We start from the raw sequence: 25442 nt of genomic DNA, 5'->3' as shown, positions 1-25442 counted from the left end.
CTGCACTAAAAAGAGTCAGTCAAAATAAATGACTGCTTAAAATGTACATATAATAATTCAATGTGCCCAGTTCTACGAGAGTTAGCCCTTTTAGAATATTTTTCTCTATGTAATATCTTAAAAGGAATCTTTCCTAGAAGAAAATTTTGAATCTGGTGCTTGCAAATAATTTTTCCCATTTATGCTTGCAGTTCTGCTACTAGCAGCTTAATTTTGCTCATACAAATGATCTTTCCAAATTAAACTAAGCATACATGTGTGTAGGATTAGGGTCTTGTACTTTAAAACAAGAATTTAAAGTCACTGCTAATATTTGACTTAGACATGGATCATCTTACTGAAAAATTAGAAGGTGCTATGCACTGGGAAATTACTGTTTGTGTTTTGTAGTATGAGTATATTAATCTACCAGGTTTACCTCAGGAAAGAGACTCTTAAATGCCTCTCAGGATTGTTTCTGGAAAGAAAACATTGTCTTTAGAGATGTTTGCCAAACTCCCTTTAATGAAAAGCAGCCCACTTGTTTTCTTTGCTGCAGGGTATATGCTGAGAGTAATATAATTGTGCTATTGCAGCTGTATTTCCCAACTGTGAGTTTTATCCTTGATGAAAGAATGATTATTAATGTACTAACAACTCATGATATAAAAGTACCTGTTACTGTCTCCATTAGTGTAATGGTAAAGACGATGGGCTGCTGTTCTGGTAAAGCCTTTCAGGTTTCATTGCCCTGAAATTACCACCTATCACATCCATACAGATTTATTTCAGAGGCTACTTTTCATCAATAATACCTCTTCTGTCACCATCTATTTGCCTTATTTACTTAATGACATTTTAGTTGCAATTTTTTATACTTTAATGCTATAATACCAAACTTTCTGAAGAGTTCATTTGAGTCTGGAAACAATAATAGCCCTGGTAAGGGAGTCAAAAGGCATAAATCTCAGTGCATTCATTTATTTCTGTGCTTTTTACATAGTTTGGAGAACTCTGCTCAAACAGGTTCTACATCACTGTATCTTTCTGCTGACCTCTGCTGTAGTCTGGTATCCATTCCTGGTTCTGTTTGGTGCACCAAGACTTTACTCATAGGCAAGACTCTGTATAATTTTATATCAGTGTGTTTTGGGGGATTTTGTGGGGCTTTGGGTTTTTAACCTGATGGATCTTCATGGGGAACTTCTGAGACTGCCTGGTTTTCCTCTCCCCTATCAGCTGGTCCCCCAGATGAAACATACGATTCTATGATATCCAAGTTTATGTCTTCTCATTGATGTCACTCTTCTCCATGTGTGCCATGACATCCTGAGATGTATCCATGGCTCCTGTACCTGCCCTTAGCTGTGTTTCTTTGATTCTCTCAGTCAAAAGGAAGCACATTAGTTGTCTAAGAGACTGAGGGGAGCTATGAATGAGCTGAGTGTGTTGTCAACACTCTGGTTTTGTTTGCAGTCCATGTGATCTTGGCTTGACATGAAAGCAGCCAAGATGCAGGTGAAGGAATTTTGTGAGTGAGTAGCAGTCAGCTTTGCAACAGTGCCTGAATTGGAACCAGAGTTAACTCTGCAGCAGAGGATCCCCTTGTTGGCTTGGATGTTTAGTCTGAGTACTGGGAGCAAGCAAAATATCACTGGGTGGCTTTTGGTTGTAGAGACAGACAAGATGGGCAGAATGAATGACTGTGAACTTGTGCTGATAGTGTGCATGGTCTTACCCTCATTTTTGTAGTTAAAGAGTAATAAGAAAGATGGGAAGATAACTTTCTAAACATGCCAGGATCCTACCATGAGGTAAATACTAAATCCACATGAGCACTCAGAAGAGTGCTGTGAAGTTACATTTTGTGCTCTGAGCTAGCAAAGTCAGGGTGACTTCATACACCCATACACCAAATTGTGCTTGCTTTTATCTGAACTTTTCTGGATCTTTACAGCCTTGTTTAATCACTGCACATTCTAGATGGGGCTGCACATCCTAGCTGGGGCTTCTAACCCTCTTCTGATGTAATCTGAAACAGTTAAGAGAATATCATAGCTTGATTTCTACAGCTGCTGACAGTGGTGATCAAATTACAGTGGGTTCATGTTTAGAAACCAGTTGACAATGACTTTTTAACACTCAGTTTTATTTCAGATCCATTCCCTAGCTTCCTAGATCTACCTAGGTGGTAGATTCTCTACCATCCCTGAAGGTATTTAAAAGATGGCTTAGTGGTGACTCGGCAGTGCTAGGTGTTAACAGGTGGACTTAATGATCTTAAAGGGCTCTTCCAACCAAACAATTCTATTCTACATCTCAATTTATAGTGCACATCAAGATGTGGAGTAGAGGAAGATGGGGGTGGGGGGGAGGGAAATCCATTCTTTTCTGTCAGAATTTGAGGGAATATTGCCAGAATTAACTTGTTACACTGAATTCTTGCATTCATATACAGCTGCTGATTTTTATCATAATCTCCATTAAAGCTATGTCTATTTTTCTAACAGAGGAAATAGTAACTGCCATTATTATTTATCATGCTGTTTCCTTCCCAAGGTACTTGTGAACTCTATTTCTATATACTTTTTGTGGTTTGATCACAGTCTTTTAACTATGGATTTCCTCAAGTGCCCATGAAGGAAGCATCATAAAATATAGCTCCTTAAAGAAGGATGATGATTTCTCTGTATTTTTCTTGGTGAAGATGTAGAAGATTTTATTGCTGATAAATTTCTTTAATTTATACAATTAGGCAGTGGTTAAAGTAGTTCTGTTTGTTGTTCAGAGACATTACATCCTCTTGGGTGGGCTGTGTGATGCTATGCAGTGACAGCAGAGTACCACAACTGTTGCACCATCCCCTCCTGATTGCAGTGGTTATGTGTCCTATTGTGAAAGTGTCCAGGATGGTTCAAGTGCCCAAAGGAGTGCAGTCCCTATCATGCAATGCTCTGCTGCCTTTCTTTGCACTGCAGAGAAACTGTATTTGGCTTTTGTGCAAGGGTAGTGTATATTCATATATTTGTGAACTGCAGTCCAGGTCCTCTTGGAGTCAGTGAAGTGACTCCCACTGATTTTAATAGTACAAGTGCAGTCTAACCAATACCCAGTACCAGTGCAGTTAAAGGGTGACATATTTGTTCACAGGTGACCTAGCAGAGGTGGCTAGCATCCATTATTCAGGATTCAAAGAATTCAAATCCAGAATTTAATCACACTTACATGTGTGATTCTAGTCAGCACTGTTACAGTGGGCCCCCAAAAGTGGCAACCACAGAACAAGGTGAATTTCTTTAATGCCCCTATTTGTTATTGCTGCTTTTGTGATCCCTGATCTTTTAACACATAATGTATAGTTCTAGATAGAAGGCTTAACTTAGTGAAAGGAGGGGAAAAACTGCAGCTGCAGTATACAACAGGTCCATTAGTTTTGTTTCTAAAACATTAAAGTACAGGCAAATACTGAGCCAAGCAGAAATCGGAATGCCCTTTCTGGGGACTCATCTGTCCTGGTTAACAGGGAAGTGCAAACAAGACCTGGGAAAGCTTCTCTTGTAACAGATGGACTGGGGGCTCGTAACTTTTGTTCAATAGGTGAGATGAATTTAGCAGTCGTGTTTTTTTCTTCTCTGTTAAACTGTTCTGGTAAAACTTGCTACCATTTGGTTGAAACTTCAGATGCAAACCCATTAAGTTTTTGTGTTTATTAAGTTTTGCACAAACTTAATTTGATTTTCCATACAGAAATCCTGACTGATGCATAAGAAGGACAACTTGTAATGTACTGATCACTTCTGTAATGTCAAAGAGTCAATCTGTAATGCTTCATGAGTTGGCTTGTTCACATGTCCAAGTTTGGGTTATAAAAATTCTGACCATGAAACTGCACATTGTTATCTTGAAGCATAGCTTTTCAGATTGCAAAGGGACTGTAGAGTGTAGTAATATCATAGCAAGCCTCTAACTTGAATATGCATCCAACATTTTAACCCCTTCATTTTCAGATTCAGAATACAAATAGAATCTTCCCACTACACTGTAGCTACCAAGGTTGCATGAATTGCTGTGTCAGGAAAAAAGAAGTATCATAGTATCATAGTATCAGTTAGGGTTGGAAGGGACCACAAGGATCATCTAGTTCCAAGCCCCCTGCCATGGGCAGGGACACCCCACACTAGATCAGGCTGACCAGAGCCTCATCCAGCCTGGGCTTAAACACCTCCAGGGATGGCGCCCCAACCACCTCCCTGGACAACCCATTCCAGGGCTTCACTACTCTCATGGTGAAGAACTTCCTCCTCACCTCCAGCCTGAATCTCCCCACCTCCAGCTTCATTCCATCCCCCCTAGTCCTATCACTACCTGAGATCCTGAGAAGTCCCTCTCCAGCCTTCTTGTAGGCCCCCTTCAGATACTGGAAGGCCACAATTAGGTCACCTCGGAGCCTTCTCTTCTCCAGACTGAACAGCCCCAACTCCTTCAGTCTGTCCTCATAGGAGAGGTGCTCCAGCCCTCTGATCATCCTCATGGCCCTTCTCTGGACACACTCCAGCACGTCCATATCCCTCTTGTAATAGGGGCTCCAGAACTGGCCGCAGTACTCCAGGTGAGGTCTCACCAGAGCTGAGCAGAGGGGGAGAATCACCTCCCTTGCCCTGCTGGCCACACTTCTCCTGATGCAGCCCAGGATCTGATTGGCCTTGCGGGCTGCAAGTGCACACTGAGAGCTCATGTTGAGCTTCTTGACCACCAGCACTATAAGGAACAAACAGATGTGAAGAATGAATTTTCCTCATCTTAAAAATGAGACAAAAATCAGAGGCAACCCCCAAAAAAAAAACGAAAGAAGTATGCTGCCAGTGCTTGCTTTCACATGGTATAGATGGTTTTACTTAGAAATATTAGATCTTAGAAGTAGCCAAGAGTTACCTTCTTATATAAAGTCTGTTCATATGACTCAGTTTGAATGAGTGTCTTCTAACATTTCTTATTTTGCTTCTTTGAATAGTTTTGATACAACTCAAACCCATTCTCGCTTAATTTACATAGGTTCTGTAGTGTGGTTTGGCTTTAAATTATACACCTGATTCCATTTTGCTTTCTTCTCTTTATGTTGTGGTTATGATCTAGAGCTTACAAGATCCTGTGAATAAATTAACAGAAAAAGCAGAAAAGGAGGACCTGCAGATGGAGAGCACCACATCAGAACAAGATCAGCAGAGTCAGTAAGTCACAGGGCCTGTATATTAAAATAATAAGGGGTTTCATCTAGAATCTGCTTTCTGGTTGCTGAAGTCACCAAACCTAAATGGGAATCCAGACACAGCTGGTCTGATCACACCAGCTAATAGTAAGCTTAACACAGGAATTCCTGAAATGGTGTAACATGTACATGAAAGCTAATAAACTTTATGGTGAAATTAAGAGGTTTTTAAAGCCTCGTTAAACCTTTAGATGTTTGGTTTTTTCCAACTTTCCTAGCCTTCTCTGTATTTTTCAGCTTTTGCTTCATTTTTTCCTTACTAAAAGAAGCAGTAAACAGCTACACATGGGAGAAGATACACAAGCATTGTATTTCTCCCTTCAGCAGCATCTCCTTTCACCTGGGAATAGGAGATGGATTCCTGATTGCTTTGAGCAGCGATTAGTTTTTGTAATGTATACAGCATCGGTTAGTAATCCAATGAAGCAGTCGGTACTTAGTATAAAGTACATCTAAGTGAGCTGATGCTATCAAGGGTTGAGTTACCTGGAGCTCTGAGGTGAGAGGGACTTATGAATGGGCTTCTATGGGGAGAGGAGACAAGGAGAGCGAGATGCGATCCCTCCCCTATGGGACCATCAGGATTCGGTTGCGAGGGGATGCAACACTGATATAATCCTGCTGCCACCTGTTGTTTTGACTGTCCTTGGTTAAATGAAGCACCCAAAGGATCAGTTATCAAAAAGAAAAAGCAGAGAACAGCTTGACTGATTAGTGGATTTTGCTCAAGTATTTATAAGAATGGATTGTTAAAGAGTTCCATTTTCCAGTTCCTTTTCCTGGTTTAGTTTCAGAAGTACTGCCCAAAACCAGTTTATAAATTGGTGTCAGGTTTGATGCTATCCAGATCAGAAAGGACTTGGCCAAGTACCATTTGGCAGGTGGCTGTCTCCACAGAACTTCCTTGAATCTGTTGCATCTCCTGTGACAATAACAAAGAATTTCATAAACAATTGTTTTCCTCAATGGTGAATGTAAAGTTCTAGAAGAAATGCATGCATTTTACAAGATGTGTGCATGGGCACCTACCAGAAAATGCATCAGATGCCATGGCATGGTCGTATTTGGTTTTACTTCTCTATTATCTTTTCCCTTCTCTCTCTGTCATAAAACTGAGGGGGAAAATATATGTTACTGTTTTACTAAGGCTGACCATAAAAAAAATTAAAATCTGTGATTCTAGAAGAGTTAACTACACAAAGCAAAGCTTTCCTCACAACCTTTCCATTCCCAGTAAACATTCATTGTACTAGCATTTGGCCTGAATCTAACTTTCCTCTGCTCTGCCACAAGCTATCCTCAAGAACAGGGGAGGTTACTCCTCCTGTCCTGTCAGTAGAGGGTGGGTGGAATGTGCCTACACAGTCCTCTTCATCACCACATCAGGCTTGTGGCTGCTTCATCTCCTGCTGCTTGAATGGCTTTACACAAAGTCAATCGCAGTTGGAAAGTATATATTCTTCACTCAGGAGCTTACCTTCATATAAAAACTGCCCGTAAACCGCAGCTGTGGCCTTTTTTGGCCTTTTTTTCTTTGATTATCGAGACCTTTTTCATCAAAACTGCTGATGTGGTTCTTTAGATGTCTGCTGACTTGGGACAAAACTCACCTGACTGTTGTTTTTTCAATTAGTTGCTGTCAAAAAGAGAAGTGCAAAGCGGTTGGGGTTTCGATGGGATTTTTGGGGAACAGTTGTGCCTACTTTATAGTAGTTATGAAAGACCCAATCTGGAAAAGCAGACTACTTTTTATTACAGCACCTTGAAAATGGAAGGGTGGTAGGTTTTAATAGTTGGTCTTCAATCTCATTTTAGCTTTGCCAAAGAAAGAATAAACATTACCATCATACCAGCATGTACAGCAAATGAAGAGTCCATCTGATTAGTTTATTATTGATACAATTCTGTGACCAGAAAGAGTAAAATGTATTATTATTCTATAGGCTTAGAATTGCTTTCTCAATTATTTATATTTTTTTTAATTATTCTTTGCAATTAAGGTTGATTTCATTAGATGAGGAGAGCCACCCCAAGGAATCAGACTATGCAGGTATTTTATTTCCTGTTATCATAACTTCGTAACTGCTGTAATAATTGATGGGGTTTTTTCGCTTTTGTTTCTCGTGTGTTCAGCTTCACCCAGCAAATCCCTACAAGTGCATAAACCTTAAGGCCAAGAAGATCTGCTGAAATCAATCTCTTACATGTTACACGCCACTGTGTTTCATTCCAGTACTCTGAGATAGGTCAAACAGCTTGTCTTCCAAGGAGTAATTCTTACTATGGGCATGTCTTCAAGGAAAGGAGATACAGATTATTAGGTGTCAAGACAGGGAGGATGTGCCACTTACCTTGCTAGTTTGTTCCAGTGATTAGAGATGTACTCTGTTAAAAACTTGATTAATTCAGTGGAATTTCTGCCCAAATGCTAGGCAGTCATACTCAGCCACCGCCCATGATCTGATGGGTTGTTGTTACCCAGTGAAAGACAGGCTCTAATTCAAGGTGCACAGTGAAAGCATAGGAGCCAATGGACACAACTGACAGGAGGAGAAATTGTGGTTGTTTGTGTACTAGGAAAAAGAATTGTTTACAGTGAGGGTAGTGAAGTGCTGGAAAAAATTAACCTGGAGGGGCTGTGGAGTCTTCATCCATGGAGCCTGACAGAATGCATCCCCATGGAACCTGATCTAACTTCATAGCTGAGACTACTCTGACAAGGCTCTTGGATAAAATGACCCCCAGAGGTCCTTCCAGCCTAAATAATGCCATGTCTTATAATATATCTTTTTCTACTAAATTAAAGAAGAATCATTTTAATATGTGGTATTTTATCCTCCCTGAAGAGACTTTAAAGGTACTAACTAATCTGACTTCATAGCTGACTCTCAAACAAGGGATAAGATGACCCCAGAGGTCCTTCCAGCTTAAATAATGTCATGGCTTATATGTTTTTATATGAAATTAGTAGAGAATCACTTTAATATGTGGTGTTTTATCCTCTATGAAGACACTTTACAGGTGCCACATTAAAACCAAGCCTCCTCTCAATCTTCCTTTCAATGTACTAACCAAATGAAAGTCTTGAAAACATCTTTGTTTTTGAAGTTTTTTGTTTCCATTCCACTTTGCAATATCCCTTTGAAAGTATGATGTATATACAATTGGACATTTGTGATGTTGGTCTCTCCTGGTGTGTTTCTAGAAGTTAAAATCCCATTCCTGTTTCTATATCCAAGAAGTAAATCTCATTTGCTGCAACATCAAGTTAGAAGCTTGTATTTGAATTTGTTGTTTACCAAGACTGAGTTGCCTTTGGCCATGGCTTTCCAGGATCGTTCCTCCTTTCTACAGCATGGCTTTTATTCCTTATTCCTAGGGATAGAACTTACAGCTTAGTGATATTAAATTCTTCCATCTCTGACCTCAGAAACTGAAGGATTGGCTTGAATGACCACTTCTATTAGCCTGGTAGCTGTTTGCACATGTTTCTCAGGAGTGATTTTGTGTTTACTTCCAGACGACTGTTAAAGCCATTGAATAGCCATGAATATAGCACTAAACCTTGCAGATCTAAACTAGAAACACTTCTACCTTGCAATTATTTCTCCTAACAACTGGGGGTTGGTTTTTTGACATCTGTTAGTTGTCATGTTCCTAATCCATTCAATATGTTCATTATATATATTATGTAGTGTTAACATTTTAGCTGGAAGGCTATGCAGTGCAAAGTCAAGTTGTTCCTAAACAAATATCTTTACCAAATAAAGCTCATGGCTTTATCAAAGGATGAAATTAGTTGTGGTTTTTAGCTAGGTCTGCTTTCCATAAAAAACACCCTCTTATTATAGGAGTATTTATTGTACTCTTTTGCTGAATCCCATACTGAGCAGGATTCAGGTGATGGAGTAATGCTGAGCTGCTAGCTCATAGAAGTTTCACCCATTTTTGCAATTAATTAGCTCAGATCTCGTTGTGATGAGATTTTTTAATATTCTTGGATGCAATGTTCTGACTTACATTTTCTGAACAGATGTTTCCTAGAATCCCAGTTACTTATGGGCTGCAAAATATTTCACCGTTATCCATAATATAAATACCTTGTTCTGTCTCTTTCTCCATCACCCTTTAAAGGAACTGAAGTATTTTGGGATACTTCTGCCTGTTCTGCTAAATGTTTCCATCTCCATAGAGCAGTAGGTCTGTGCCATTGCTAAGATTTATTGGTTTTTCTTGAAGTACTCTGCATGTACTAAAGTAATACAGATGTAGTGCTACTAGTGGTGGAGCTGTGTTTCTTCTTAGTTTTGCTCATCAACTACTTCTAACTTCGAATTATATATCATTTGCTCTGCAGTTTCCCTGCATATTATGACTGTTTTTAAGATTGGCTCCATCATTTTTACCATTTAATTAAGGCAGCCTTTCAGCAACAGTTGAACCTTTTTCACTACAGAATTGTGGACATCTATATTCCACCTTTCATGAGATTCTCAGATTGTAGGAGTTTTTTTCCCCTCTGCCAGTCAGTTTGTGCATTGTTATAGAGTCATAGATTGGCTCATGTTGGAAGGTACCTTAGAGATTATCTACTACAACCTCCTGCCATGCCTCTCAGCTAGACTCGGCTGCTCAAGGCATCATCCAACCTGATCTCAAACACCTCCCAGGAGGAGGCATCCACAGCCTCCCTGGGCAGCCTGTTCCAGAGTCTTACCACTCCTGTACTGAAGAACTTCTTCCTGAGATCCAGTCTAACCCTGCTCTCCCTCAGCTTCAAACCATTCCCCCTTGTCCTATTGCTAGACACCCTTATGAAAAGTCTCTCTCCAGCCTTCTTGTAGATTCCTTCAGGTATTGAAATGAATTTTCCTTTTATGGAAGCATCCTGTGTATTTGTACTTGTATTTTTATGCCTGTCCTGTCTATATCTGTATAGGATGTAATCAGAGGTGGTTATGGGTACCCAGCACTTGGACTTGTTAAATGCCATCATGTTGGATGCTTCCCATCTGTCCAGCCAGTCAGGGTCTCTTTGCAGAGCCCTTCTACACTCTAACTGACCCACACCTGTCCCAACTTGGTGTTGTCTGCAAACATACTAATGGTGGACTCAATCCCCTCATCTAGGTCATCAATAAAGATATTGAACAGGATGGGACCCAGCACTGATCCCTGGGGGATGCCGCTAGTGCCCACCACTCTCTGGGCACGGCCCTCCAGCCAGTTCTTAACCCCCCACAGAGTGCTGCTGTCCAAGCCGTGGGCTGATAGCTTGGCCAGGAGTTTGCTGTGGGGGACGGTGTCAAAGGCCTTGCTGAGGTCCAGGTAGACTACATCCACAGCCTTCCCCACATCCACCAGGCAGTCACCTGATCATAGAAGGAGATCAGGTTGGTCAGGCAGGACCTGCCCTTCCCAAATCCATGTTGGCTAGTCCTGAGCCCTTGGCCATCCTTTTAAGTGCTGTGTGATTGCAAGATGACCTGTTCCATACTCTTGCCTGGCACTGAGGTCAGGCTGACAGCTCTGGAATTCCCTGGTTCCTCCTTCCAGCCTTTCTTGTGGATGGGCATCACATTGGCCACCTTCCAGTCATCTGGGACCTCTCCAGTGAGATAGGACTGTTGAAAAATGGTGTAGAGCAGCTTGGCCAGCTCACCTGCCAGCTCTCTCAGCACCCTAGGATGGATCCCATCTAGTCCCATGCACTTGTGAGTATCCAAGTGGCTCAGCAAGTCCCTAACTGCTTCCTCATGGATTTCAGGGGTACTACACTGCTCCGTGACCCCATCTACCAGTTCAGGAGGCTGGTTGCCCTGAAGTCCTCCTGCCTTACTGTTGAAAATGGAGGCAAAGAAGGTATTTAGTACCTCAGCCTTTTCCTCATCTTTAGTTACAATGCTCCCCTCCAGGTCCAATAAAGAGTGGAGGTTCTTGCTCCTCTTTTTAGCATTAATATATTTATTAAAACACTTTTTATTGTCCTTCACAGAAGTGGCCAGCTTGAGTTCTAACTGGGCTTTTGCCTTTCTAATTTTTCTCCTACATGATCTAACAACATCCTTAAACGTATCACAAGTTGCCTCTCCCCCTTTCCAAAGGCAATACAGCCTCTTTTTTTCCCTTAATTCCTTCAAGAGCTGCTTGCCCATTCAGGCCAGTTGCCTTCCCCAGTGGTTCATCTTTTGGCACATGGGCACAGCCTGTTCCTGTACCTTCAAGAGCTCCTATTTGAAGTAGGACCAACCATCCTGGACCCCTTTGTTCTCAAGGGCTGCTACCCAGGGTACTCTCTGAATTAGTTGCTTAAAGAAGCTGAAGTCTGCCCCCCGGAAGTGCTGTGATCACCCCCTTGTACTTGCCTTAGTTGGCTGAGCTCAGCCTGGAGATGGGCAGGTGTGGCAAGTGGGGATTCAAAGGAAAGTCCACTCCCCCAGGTTATGCTTCAGAAATTTGCCTCACATCTTAGAAATATTTGTATTTGTGGTCTTTCAGCTGTTGTCATCAGGCTCATTTTAAACATGAATACCAACAAGTGTTGAATCTTACAGTGACATTGTTTATAAGCAGAGTCTTGTTGTGCCAGGTGCGATTTGACATGTTTATGGATCTTGATTGCAGCTGACAATGGCAAGGATGTCCTCTCCACGTTACAAGGAGATTACAACCAGAAGCAGAACTCAGGTGAAGAGACTTAAGAAAACTACCTCTATCCATATTGATTGTCAGTGTACTGCAGATCTTCCTTTGCTGCTTTTCCTTTCTTTTTTTCCTTTCTTTTTCTTTTTTTCTTTTTGTTTTCTTTTTGTTTTTTTTATTTTTGCTTTGTTTTGCTTTTAGGTGCCATAGATGACTTACTAGACCTGCAGCCTGAAGAAAATGGTATGAAACATTTGTGTGTGTGTGTGTGTGTGTTTCATCTGCTTTTCAATTGCAGGCAACAAGTAGTTTAATCTTAACTCCTGCTTGTTTTCATAATCTGAAGGGCTGAATGAAATTAGCTGAAGTGTTTAAACAGTGTTGGCCAAAGGAAACTCAGCTTCATACACATGCAGAGGCACTAGTGCTGATGTTATAATCTGAAGTAAACCTTGGGGATAAAATGAGATGGTTCAAGGTTAGGTATACTGGAGGAGATCATATTTGTCCCTTTGAAGTAGGTTCTGTTGTAAACTTTACCCCTCCTATAACATTTCTCAAACTTCTTTGTGTTTGGGGTTTTTTTTTAGTAGTTGTATCATAACCCTTGGCAATACTCTAGTAACCACAGGATTTTATATCAGCAATGTATGAGGAACAATTGATTTAGTCATCTTAAAACCATGTAAGAGCTGGTGACTTCTTTCAGGCAGATACTTAATTAAATCTGCCATGCTCTTCTCAGATACACATAAGATTCCTTCCAGGTTCTACTCCTACCCTCATCCTTTTGTGAGGTCTGTGGCAGCTCAAGGGGATATGCTGGGTTGTTGTTTCTTCTGGATACTGCTTTACCACTAACACATGAAAGATCTAAGAGCTTTGTGTTGACTTTCCATATGCAATATGAGTATTGCCTCTAATTTCTCATTTGGTTTTCACTCATACATCTCAAGTAAAAAAAAAAACAAACAACTTTTCAACAACAACAAAAACTGTGGCAACTCAAAAACAAAGGAAAGAAGCACATTTGAAAAGCCTTTTGTGCAGTTTAGGCAGACCAAGAGTGTAATTTGAGATACTTAGGGCATTGCCTTCGTGGTAGGCAAGGAGCAGAGCATTGGCAAACACCTCAACTTTGGATTTGCCACGAGCAGTCTCTTGCGCTGACCCACATGGGGAATCACCCTTGAACACAGAAGCAGGGCAAGTTCCTCAGCTCTGTGACAGAAGCAGCCTTAACTAGTGGAAGGGTAAGGTAGTGATGACTTCTTTTCTGTGGTTAATGAAAAAGGGCAGTGCACATCTGAGAGTGGCCTTTTTTCCCTCTGGTTCTCTCCTTACTCAGTTCTACTCCTTGTTGGGCCTTCTTGATGGAGATATAGATAATGCACACATTTCTTGGCCACGCCAGTCTAGTAATGTCAGTTAGAAGGCTGTTTGGTTCTTTCTTCAGTAAAATAACAAAATCAGCCTGCAAAGAGTTGTCTGAGACAGCTGCATCAGATAAAGATGGTTGTGTCAATGTTACAATATCAGCCATTTTCCCTAATTTTACACATTTGCCAGCTTTAGGCTAATGATTATGTTTTCAAAGCCAGGCTGGACGTGGCTTTGGGCAACCTGATCTAGTGCAAGGTTTTGAAAGTCTCCAGAGGAGACTCCACAACTTCTCTGGGTAGCCTGTTCCAGTGCTTCAACACCTTTACAGTAAAGAAGTTTCTCCTTATGTTGAGGTGGACTTTCTGAACTTTGGAAAACCAAAGTTGCTTGTGTGCCTTACCACAAGTTTGAAAGAAGCATGATTAAGATAAAGCATTCTGGGGTTTAGTGATATAACATTATCAACACTGTTAACGACCCCTTGTGTCCTCTCCATACTCCTGCAGTGGAACTGTAAATGTTTCCAAGTAAAATAACAGTTGGGGTTCCTTGGTAGTTCTCCTTTCACTATCCAAATATTTTGTGAGCTATGGAAAAGGCTATGATCCTGACTGCAAGTTTCTGTTATTTTTATTTATTTTTTTAATTTATTTTTTTTTTATTAACATTTCTAAAATGGGGAAAAGTTGTTTTAAAGGAGCAATGGCTCAGAGCTTCCTTCATCAGCTGCAGTTCGGCTGCTAGAACAACTAGCAAGGGGAACCAGGAAAAAAAGTGTCCTTAGTTATTTCTCAGCAGCCTAAGAAGGGCGAAAACAAAATTACTATGGCATTGACCAGTGTAGAAATCTCACTGTGCTTAGAGTAAGCTGTTATCCTGGGGAAACAGCCCAAGAATTCAAGTGCTGCTCAGAAGGTTTATCCTGATTTGAAGCTGAATAGATCCTCTATTGCCCCTGAAAGGGGCAAAAGAATGACACTCACACAAATGGATTGTGATGGAAAGTTTAAATGTGTTTTACAGAAGCTACAAGTATAGTCACAAAAGAATCCCAAAGTGTACAGAGTCCCCTATAGCACGCCCAAAGGCCTCCCAACACTTCCCTTCTCCCCACCTGAGGGTATACCTGAAACCCCCAGGGCTCTTTCTTCCCTCCCCCACTTCTAGGCTAGTCTCAGACTGACCAGGTCTGAGACTGCTCCCCACCCCCCCCCCCCGCCTTCTCCTGGCATTAGGCTTAACCAGGCCTAAGAGGCCTTGAGATACTCCCCCAGCGTTACCCTATAGGGAGCATCTCCCACAGGGCAGAGAGGGAAGAGAGAAGAAGAGAATGACTTTGCAGGTGGATTTATAGGGCTCAGAGTATTATGGGTATGAAATAGGCTGCTTCCTGTGTCCACCCCACTGGGCAGGACACTCAGGACACCGGAGATGTAGCTTGTGTGGCAGGAACAGGAGGCACCCAACCCAAACTGCCACAAGGTCATAAAGCTCATCTTAAACATGTTCTCACAAAATTCTAGAATAATCTCCAACCCCTTTGTTTTCAATTTACACCAATCTGATGATTTTTTTTTTTCCAACAGTTTTCCATAATGCTTCAAAAAGCAACATAAAAGCAGTGCTTTGAATATCAGACCATGTATAGATTCTGATGTGCTGCTTAATAGATGATTATTTTTTTAAATGCATGCTTGTAGCTTTCTTTTTTTTAATCAGAAATTAATCTTAACAGTGGTGAGGCTATCTAAGACAATCAAGGAGTTATTTGTTACCTGAGCTACGAGCCCAGATGTCCAAGAGAATTGGGTCTGAAGGAGAAAACAAGCACGCAAAATTATTCCATCTCATTTACCATGTAAAGCCTAAACTGGATATTTTTTAAAGGTTCCTTCTTTCCTTTATTTGTCTAATTTTTTTTTTCTCTTGATTCTCTTGAGCTGAGACAGCTTCAAAGGATCCATTTGTGAGGTCCTTGGAGGCAGAACCTGGCGATAAGGATGACATGGTGTTACTGAATGAGATCCTCAATGCTTCCTCCCTGGATGAAGGGGAATTCAGCAAAGAGTGGACAGCAGTTTTTGGACAGGTTGCACTTTCTGATCACACCATGAACTCCTCAGCTGGAGATGTGGAGACCACCTCATCATCTGTGGCACCAACACCATCAGGCTATTTGCCCTCACAACTGTTAGACCAAAACATGAATGACTTGCAGTCATCTTTACATGGTAAGAGCTCATCTTGTTCTGTTAGCTTTTTGGGTTTAGAGTCTGACTTTCGCCTCTGCAGCAGCATGGTGACACTTTATGTTGGGCCATAGCTGCAGAAACCCTGGAGTGCAAGCAAAGTGTGGCCTGGAGAAAAGCATGTGAGTAGCATACTTGTTTTTCCAACCCTGCCTATCCAGTGTTAGTGAATGAAGTACCCTAAAATCTAAAGTAAGAATTACTGTCTTAAATGTTTTCATTGAGCTTCCTGAAATATTCTGTGGGCTTCTGAGATTTCTTTTTTTCTTTCCTGTAACAGAAAATCTGTTTGAGTGGGTTTTACTGTTTAAATCACAACCTCTGTCTCTGCTAAGAGGCCAGAGAACCAAAGATGATTGCTATATTTTGTCTGGGAATACTATTTTTAAACCACTTGGTGAAAACCAACTGCACTCATTCATTTTCTGGTTGTTGGTTTGGTTTCGTTTCCAAGCATCCCATACAGTTGCATGTAGGGATGTGGGTATGGTAGAATGGATTGTCATATCCTAGCAACCATACAGGTGGATTTCTGTATCATTAAGGCAGTGGAACATCTCCCTTATGAGGCTGAGGGAGCTGGGGCTCTTCAGTTTGGAGAAGAGGAGCCTGAGGGGTGACCTCATTAATGTTTATAAAGAAGTGAAGGGCAGTGTTTGGAGGATGGAGCCAGGCTCTGCTCAGTGATGCCCAATGACAGGATAAGGGGCAATGAGTGCAAGCTGGGGCATAGGAGGTTCCACATGAACATGAGGAAAACATTTTTCACTGCGAGGGTGACAGAGCCCTGGAACAGGCTGCCCACAGAGGATGTGGAGTCTCCTTTAGAGACATTCAGAACCCTCCTGGTTGGATTCCTGTGTGACATGCTCTATATGAACCTGCTCTGGAAGGGGGCTTGGTCTGGATGGTCTTTCAAGGTCTCTTCCAACACCTAACACTCTCAGATTCTGTGTGATTCTGTGATGCCTTTTGTAGGCTGGTCGATGCTCAGTTACTGTCTTTCTCTCTTTATTCTTCTATGCAGTTCATTATCTTGGTTAGTGCTGCTGAGGAGAGAGGACAGGAAAGATGGGAACTAGGGCAGAGCTTTCCTGCTGCTGTTTTGGCCTTGATGAAGGGAGAAAGGATGACAGGCTGATGATAACCAGCCAACAGCAACTACCTTTATCCTCCCCACAGTCTGGCTAGATTTCTCCTAGGCTTTTTTAAGGTGGAGATGGACCTTGCCCCTTTATGGGCTCTGTCCCAAGTCATTTGAGGAAGAGTGATGTAGCAGACCAATTCCATCCTGAAGACTCCTTCTTGGAACCCATGCAACTTGTACAGACACACATGATGTAAAATGATCTGTCATAGAACAAGAAAGATAAATTTACCTTATAATTAATACAGTTACCACCACCACACCCAAATCAAGATAGTATCACAGTATCGCCAAGGTTGGAAGAAACCTCGAGGGTCATCGAGTCCAATCTGTCACCACAGACCTCATGACTAGACCATGGCACCAAGTGCCACGTCCAGTCCCCTCTTGCACACCTCCAGGGATGGTGACTCCACCACCTCCCTGGGCAACCCGTTCCAATGACGAATGACTCTCTCCGTGAAGAACTTTCTCCTCACCTCGAGCCTAAACTTCCCCTGGCGCAGCTTGAGACTGTGTCCTCTTGTTCTGGTGCTGGTTGCCTGGGAGAAGAGACCAACCCCTTCCTGGCTACAACCACCTTTCAGGTAGTTGTAAAGGGCAATGAGGTCACCCCTGAGCCTCCTCTTCTCCAGGCTAAACAATCCCAGCTCCCTCAGCCTCTCCTCATAGGGCTTGTGCTCAAGGCCTCTCCCCAGCCTTGTTGCCCTTCTCTGGACACGTTCAAGTGTCTCGATGTCCTTCAACAAAACCACAACGGTCTACTGATTTAAATGCTTAGATGGAAAGTGGGCAAATGCCATTTGCAATGATGCAGTTTTAGGGGTATTTTCATGATGAGGTACATGCACATATGAATATGATAGAGTGAAGAGGGGCTGGAAGAGCATAGGATGTGACCACATCAAAGGTGAGCTAAAAACATCATGAGATTTACTCACTGCATGGCCAAATTGAACAGTTTGTGACCAGAAGCAGTATCTATTGAAAGGGGGGAAAGGCAAAGTGAAAAACACCTTTCATGACACAGAGACAGAAAGCAGATTTTAAGCTAATTGCTGAAAACAGCAAGAGAAATATCATGGGACTGATTTTTTTTTCCCTAGGGTTTTTACATGTTTTTAAACATAAACCTGGTTCTGAAGGAAAATTTGAGGTGTAAATGGCAAACAGGGCTGGACATCCATTCCAAGGCTGTTGTTACCACTCTACTTTGCACAAGATGCTGGCATGGGCTGTGCTGCTGGGCCTTCAAAATAACAAGTCAGATGTGTTGCATTCAGGGAATGCTGGAAATGGAAAATGCACTCTAGTTAACACGGCATTCTTGACTAAGAATAACTCTGTATTGGAATAATCAAATTTGTTAGTGTTTTCAGATGGATTTCCAAAGTTTCAATAGGAGATATTGGTAATTATTGCCATTTGAAAAGTCAGGGATTCATAGATTCATTGAAGGGTTTAGTTTGGAAGGGACCTTGAAGACCATCCTGTTCCAGTCCTGCTGCCACGGGCAGGGACACCTTCCACTAGCCCAGCTTGCTCAAGGCCTCATCCAGCCTGACCTTGAACACCTCCAGGGAGGGGGCATCCATGACCTCTCTGGGCAACCTGTTCCAGTGTCTCCCCACACTCACTATAAAGAATTTCTTCCTAATCTCCAGTCTAAATCTGCCCTTCTCAAGCTTAAATCCATTCCCTCTTGTCCTATTCCTACAAGCCCTTGTCAAAAGTCCTTTTCCAGCTTTCTTGTAGGCCCCCTTCAAGTACTTCAGAATAATCAGATGGCTCCAGTTGCTAAGCAAAATGCATTATTTCAGCTAACTTCCATAGGCTGTTTTCCTTTTCAAGGAATTGTTTGGCTTACTTTTTAACAGAGGGTGAAAATCTGCCTATTTTAGATCTTGTGGATTCTCAGCTTTCATCTTAAACTGCATTTCATTTTCCTTCACAGTGCTTCTTTCATGCTGTGATCTTATCAATAAATTTGGGAATAGAGACAGTTTTCAAATTATTTAAACTATATACTCACAGCAGTATAAACCCAGCTAAACACACAAGGGGGGAATATTAGAATATATAAATTATGGATATTTCTAAGTCTCCTATGCTTCCCCCCCAGTTGCTTAACAGTTATTCAGTGTGAGGTGCTACACTGGAGCCTTGATGGTGCATGCTTCCTGTGTGAATTTGGCCTTGAGACCATAAAGATTCTTAAAACTCACATGCTTAACTTTAAGCACATTAACTTTTCTATTAACTTCAGTGGGATTACTTACTTATTTTATGTTAAGCACGCTCATAAATCTTTGGGGCTTTGTTTTCTCTCTGCCTTAGATCTTAATCTGTAAAACAGGCACAATGCTATGCAGGTTATAAACTGTTACAGTCAGGAATTCCCAGCTCGGAGTTTTCTCTGGCTGTATTTATAGGCAGGCTCTAGCACAATGGGACTTTGAATCGCTCTAAGACTACCAGGTGCTGGTTTACAATACATATAAATGTGTGTGTGTGTGTATACACTAGAAACAAAGCATGCTCTCAGCAAATCTTTTGGATTCTCCTCCAGATACAGCTCTGTAGTTTGGTTGCCTTTCCACTGTTTTAGACAAAGCTTTCTCCGTCCTGATGTTTATGGCCTTGTTTACTTACTCACACCACCAAGGGCTCCTCTTTGTCTTCCCTACATATTCCAGATGGTAAAGGAGGCGTGCAGCTCACCATTTCCATTTCTGCATTTCCTTGTGGTAACATTTGAAGATGCTAGCTGAAAAGTAAGCTGTTTGGTTTTCTTGCTGCCCTGGCAATATTCTTTTGTCCAGTCATGTAACAAAGCCATCCTGTGGACAGGCAAACCAGGACAGGCCTATGACCAACAACTGCTTTCAAAGTGATAGGCTGCAATTTGGGTTTTTGAAAGGCAAAGTTGTCCTCTGTAGCTCACTGTGAGTGGCCCCTGAACACATAAAATTCATGAAAGTATTTAATCAAGATTCTGTGTCAGTCTTTCATAGATGAGTAAGTTCATTCCCAAAGCATTCTGTGGAGCCGTTTTCGGGTGGATGTTTTTGTAGCTGTTGTTAGGTTCTTTTTGTTTCCCGAGTGGTACTTGAGCTACCTGCATTTCAATGAACAGAGCAGCAGACCACAGCCTCTCTAGGGGACGTGCCACTTAACCAAGCCCTGTCCAGAGACTCAGAAGGAGGGCTCCAAGGATTTAACTGCCCTGTGGTGTTTGCTCTGTGGTCTGCCAGTCAGACACATCGGTGTAACCAAACATCAGTGAGTGCTGGGGGAGCCAACTCCTGATCTCACTGAAGTCATTGGGACTTGCACAGAAAGTTTCCAGGCAGCACTCCCACTCATTTCCATGAAATCAGGATTTGGCCCTATTTGCTTAAGCCTCTTAATTTATCCATCTGCCATCCACTGACATATAAAACCACTTTCTGGTGCTACATCTACAAAACCCAAAAGCATTAAGGTCTTCAGTAGCTGTCTGTAACATCCTCTGCCCTTCTGTTCTGTAACACAGCCAGAGAAAATACCAGTCTGAAGTATTAATGCCATACTTTTCATTATTAATGGTTCAAATTTGCTTGTTTGAAAGACTAAACCGTAAAAATCCTCATTGTCAGGGGGCACAGGCTAGCTCAATCACCTTTTCCTAGAACAAATGTCTGTGAGCCCTCTGCATCCATATTTTGAAAGTTTTTTGTTTGTTTCCTTAGCAGTGCAGAGGATGTTTGAGGCTTAATTTTCCTTCCTAATTCATGTGATTTTATAGAAACACTCTTCTTTCTCTTTAATAACACAGCTTGGGCTTCTGAGCTTTTGTAGTCAAGGTGAAGTTTAGAGAGTGATGAGAATAATCTGTTAGAGAGAGGATGGGTTTGTGTGACTTACGTGGCTGTTACAGTAACTGTCAGGGCACTGGGTACCAATGTCTGACAGGGGTCTCAAACAGGGGAAAAATGGGGAGAGGAAGGGCAAAGAGATGTCAGGGCTCTGGGTACCAATGTCTGACAGGGGTCTCGAAAAGGGGGCAAGGTAAGGAGAGGAAGTCCTTCAGCAGCCAAGTTGAGGCCTTGAGCAGCTGAGTGAGGTGCCCATGGCAGAGAGGTTGGAGTAGATGATCTCTGAGGTTCTTTCCAATCTAAGCCATTCTGTGATTCTATGAGAAAGAGAGTAGAAAAGGATGTGAGAGCATGAATTTGTAGCAAGGAAAAAAAGAGTGACTAAGGAAATGCTGTATGCAGTGATGATTCTCCTGCAGAATTAGATATACTAGATCCCTGAGGCGGATGGATAATTGATCAGGCCCCACTTAAAGGGGATATTATTGACATTAGAAATACAGCTTCCAGTCCTCAACGTGTGATAAAGCACAAGAATTTCACTATCTGAAGCCAGGGATAAAAAGGCTCTGTTTTTTTTCCTAGTATGCTTCCTGGCCTCATGCACTGCATTTATCATTACTCTTCTGTGGCTGTGGAATATGCACGTAAGATAAAATATATTGTGGCTATCTAGTTTCAATTTCCCCTGCTTTGTCACCTTCTCCCTGCTGAGAAGATCCTTTCAAATCCAGAACAAAAGAAAGACTCCATTTAAACCTAGCTTTAAGTTAACTCAAAGTAGTGCATCTTGAAATTCGTTCTTTAAAGTGCTTGGCAAGAAATTAGTTTTTTTTCAGAATGAGCCATTTCAAAATCAAGTGAAAAAGATTTAAGGTGTCTGTGTCTTGTTGTTGTTGAATAGTTGATGAGATGAAATGCTTTGAAACTGTAAAAGTAAAGAAAGGTGGAAAAAAAATGTTTGAGATCTGTGATATTTTTGCCCGGATGTAAGCGATATCCTTCTTCCTACAGTTATGCTTCATTCGAGTGCTGTACTGGCCCTTCTGTGAACAAATGTTAACTGTGATCAGATAAAAGAAACAAGGCAAAAAATAATCTTTTTAAACTACATTAAAGGTTTGTAAACAGTACAGCTGCCTGAATCTGGGAGGTGATGAAACTGATCCACAGCTATTCTCTTCTTAAGGACCTTGGTTGTCTGCAGCATCTGACTGCTGATTTTTTTGTTGTGTATGAGGCAACAGCCATAACCATCATCTTCTGCTCCATCCTCTGATGTGTGCATTGTGCTGCCAGACAATGGGGTGCTGGAGTTAAAGGAATTCTTCACACTAATGCTGCTGTATTCTTGAATTTTAGGATGGGCAGCTCACAGTGTGAGCCCACAGTCTATCCCACAGCCAGCACAGAAACCAGACAGCCTGAATGTGAATGCTAACAAGACGCCGGTGAAAGGTGATACACTCATGTCTTGTCTTGATGTCCTACTGATGTTTCAATACAGTGATTTTCACAACAAAACCTCATACCCCATTCAGCTTTTAATGCTGTGCTAGACAGGAGGAATTGATTTCCTAATGGGGACAAAAAAAAAAAAAAGAAAGAGCAGATATTCTGAATTTTATGTCCTACTTCCCAGTCCGACAAAACTGCTTTCTCCTAACAATGGGGAGGAAAGAGTGAAAAGAAGTTGTCAGAGATAATTTAAGCTTTTAAGTCCATACCTAAAGAAAAGACTGCCCTGCTTTTCCTTCTAAGCTGTGGCTCTTGTACCTGTCCAGGCTTCTCAGCATAATGAAAGCTGGTTTTGTGGTAGTTGCATGCCGAGAATCACTCATGAATGACTCTTACTTCAGTGTTAATTCTGTGTATGATATGTCTATGCATATTTTTTTTAATAATCTTCAGTGCTGGTACTAAGTCAAAAGAGTAATTTACTATATAATGAGGGAGCTGAAACTACAGTTTCTTTTACTACTATAATTTTGAGTCGCACAGAGTAGCATCTGCGTGCACTTTGTCTAAGCTAAACAGTGTTTTAAAGCTCTAGGAGAACATTGTGGCTAAAATACAGTCTACTGATAAGGAAGAAGAGCCCTAATTGCAAACTTTGTTGATCACTTGCATCATATCAGTAATCATCTATTTGAAACTTAATTCACTTCTTGCAACTGAGCCAAGAGTGCTTTGTCCTGCCATCTACTGGGACAAAGCCCTGCTGATTTTGACTAGGGTTTTCTGGAGAAGTGAACCAGAACATGTTGAATCCTTTTCCCCAGTTTGTAGCCTCTTCTGTGCAATCTCATTTGATCAGAACCTGTGTCAAAGATGTTGAGCACAGAAGAAAGGAGCGAGAAGGAAAATATTCCTCCTTCCCCTGACTCCCAGAATTAAAAGACTGGCACTTTTCAGCTGAACACAAAATAAGAGGGTGAGGGTGTTTCAGAAACTGTTTTGGAAATGAGTGTGATACCTTCACCAGAAAAAGGAACAGCCTTCAGCTACTTTGTGCTTATGAAAGTGGCAGATAACATCAGCCTGGTGGACACCAAGATGAAAGTGATGCCAGGCAAAGCCTAGTCCACAAATTCCTTGTGTCACAAAGAATGTTTCATGTGATGGCATGTCTCTGAGTGGAAGAGCACATCATATGGCACTAGCAATGTAATATATGTCAGCACAGGGTCACAAAAAACAAAGCAAGTGGTGATGCTGCTTCTTTATAGCAGTCAAAGTTGTCACTGCTTTAACTTGAACAACTGCCCCCTTGGAATAGGGGAGGATAGGAGACCTCTGTGAAAGCCATGTGCCAGTGTAGACACATAAATGAAAGAGAACAGCTGGTGCTAGAATATATTGCTGGTTGAAATACCATTTTTTTTATCTCCACCCAAAAATAAACCCTAATAGCAGCAACTGTACTTGGGACTGCCTATCAAAGGTACCCCCTGTCTCTCCAGCCACTACCTTCCCATTAAAACTTCATTCCAGATGAGTAATGACCTTACGTGGTCGTATACAGGAGGGACAGAATGGTCACATGAGCTGAATTTGGGCAAAGGAATTCAGTCCTGTAAGTGAGGTTGAAAGTAAAATTTGCCCTCGCTTTGCTTTTACTTTATTTGCAGGCTTGCAGGTGCACACACACACAAATAAAATGCCTCTCAGGAAACAAAGCTGGCCAGAGCAAGGTTGTTTCTACTTTTAATTAAAGTGTTCCTGTAGTTCTCCTGGCAGGCACCATATGAAATACACAGGCAGACAGATGTAAAACATCCATTCTTACTAAAGCTCCATGTTCTGCTAAAAGCAGTGTTTTAAAATGCCATCACTCCTTCTGATGTTCTTGTCAGAAGTGCCCTTAGTAATAAATTAAACAATTGCTTGGCATTTGTTTGACCCCAGTCAAACACTCAGTCAGTTTGGGTTTCAAACAGTTGACAAGTCTGTACTTTTTCCTTTTTTTTTTTCCTTCCAGAACCCACAAAGAATCCTAAAGACTTGACTGCCTGGTTCAGTCTCTTTGCTGACCTTGACCCATTATCCAATCCTGATGCTGTTGGGAAAACTGATAAAGAACATGAATTGCTTAATGCATGAGTCAGCTGCCTATGGTAACTCACATTCTTCCATTCATCAACACTGTTTTGGGGGGTTAAACAAAAACTAAGTGGGAATTAGTATGCTGTCGTGAAGCTATAAAGTATGTGCCATGATAATAAAACGGGAGGGAACGAATCCCCTTTTGTACAGGTACAGTCACTTGCTCTTGGTTTCTTTGGTTGTCTTTTTTGGTTTTGTATAAAGAGTTTGCATTTATTTTCTACATGGACTTACACTGAAAAAAAAAAAACAACTAAAAGAGGAGGTAAAGAATTAGGGCAGGTTTCTTGCCAGATTAGATTTATCTGCTGAAAAAGAAAAGTGGCTTTGCCTGAGGTGGTGAGAAGCTAACCCTGGAGTGAAATATTGCAAACCTATTTTTCTATAATGTTTCTTGAGTAAATAAATTGTACCAACCAATTGCTAAATAAAGACATAAAAAATCATGTAAGTGAGGAGGCTGCATGAGTCAAATGTCTGTCATGTATATAATCTATATTACTGCTATGTTAAGCTGTCAAGGGGATTTGTTTTGTTGGTACTCACAGTGGAAAAGAAAATCTGTGCTGAGGCTAATCGTTGAAGAGAAACACATTTGGGTCTGTGCAGCCATGGAAAATTGTGCCCTGTACTGATTTAACTTATTCAACAAACTGCTCTACATAAACAGAAGTCATGCCCTGCAGGCTGCTTTTCTGAGGCATTTCTTCATTGCACCAACAGAACTTGCACCTGTTTGCAGAAGTTTCTACTGATGGATGCTTTACCATGCCTTCAAAACATCCATATTTCTGTTTGGACTGTTTTTCATCCGGTTTCTTTCTGCAGCATGTGTTATTTTGAGCTTGTTGTGACAGAAACTCTTTAATAAAATGATTTTGACAAAAAAAACTAAGCAAAAGGAAACAAAAAAGCCCTTTTATTCCCCCCTGGAATGCTGGTGTGCTGCTGGTGGATTGGTACATAACAAGCATCTGAAAATAAAGATACCTGCCCCGTTCCTAGAGAGTGCCTTACAATTCATGTCATTCCCTCACACTCCTTCTGAACAGTAACCCAGGAGGGCAGTGAGAAAATTCTACCTCATTCTGTGGCCCTTTGCCTCCCTGTTCTCCTTTTACAGCAAAGGAAGGTAAAAAGGATGTGCCAGCAGCCACTTAAGATCCTACATTCCACATATCTGCTCTCTGTACCAGCTTTGCAACTGCCATGGGTTGAGTTGGATCTGCAGCATTTGGCCTTTTTCCATTCAGTTAATTTTCTTTCTTCATTGGTAAAGTTTTTCACTACCAGTAAAGTAACAGTTAGTTAGT

General features: G+C 41.5%; 1 protein-coding gene across 3 annotated transcripts in view; it reads left to right on the top strand.

Moving 5' to 3' along the window:
- The window catches only part of ICA1 (islet cell autoantigen 1), an 81098-nt gene extending 55969 nt beyond the window's left edge, over positions 1–25129 (top strand). For 2 of the 3 annotated variants that reach the window (XM_068157094.1, XM_068157096.1), the window contains 7 exons: positions 5113–5207; positions 7246–7295; positions 11870–11932; positions 12089–12130; positions 15211–15501; positions 21886–21981; positions 24005–25129. In XM_068157094.1, the coding sequence (XP_068013195.1) occupies positions 5113–5207; positions 7246–7295; positions 11870–11932; positions 12089–12130; positions 15211–15501; positions 21886–21981; positions 24005–24126 (759 nt within the window). In that variant the 3' untranslated portion in view covers positions 24127–25129. The remainder of the gene's footprint in view (positions 1–5112; positions 5208–7245; positions 7296–11869; positions 11933–12088; positions 12131–15210; positions 15502–21885; positions 21982–24004) is intronic. The other variant, XM_068157095.1, reaches the window with a different exon arrangement.
- The last annotated feature ends 313 nt before the right edge of the window (positions 25130–25442 follow it).

This window comes from Melanerpes formicivorus, unplaced genomic scaffold (assembly GCF_026170545.1).
Source record: "Melanerpes formicivorus ecotype bairdi unplaced genomic scaffold, bMelFor1.0.p_v2 SCAF_35, whole genome shotgun sequence".
Taxonomy (NCBI): domain Eukaryota; kingdom Metazoa; phylum Chordata; class Aves; order Piciformes; family Picidae; genus Melanerpes; species Melanerpes formicivorus.
The sequence above is the reverse complement of the archived record's forward strand: the minus strand, read 5'-3'. Positions and strand labels throughout refer to the sequence as shown.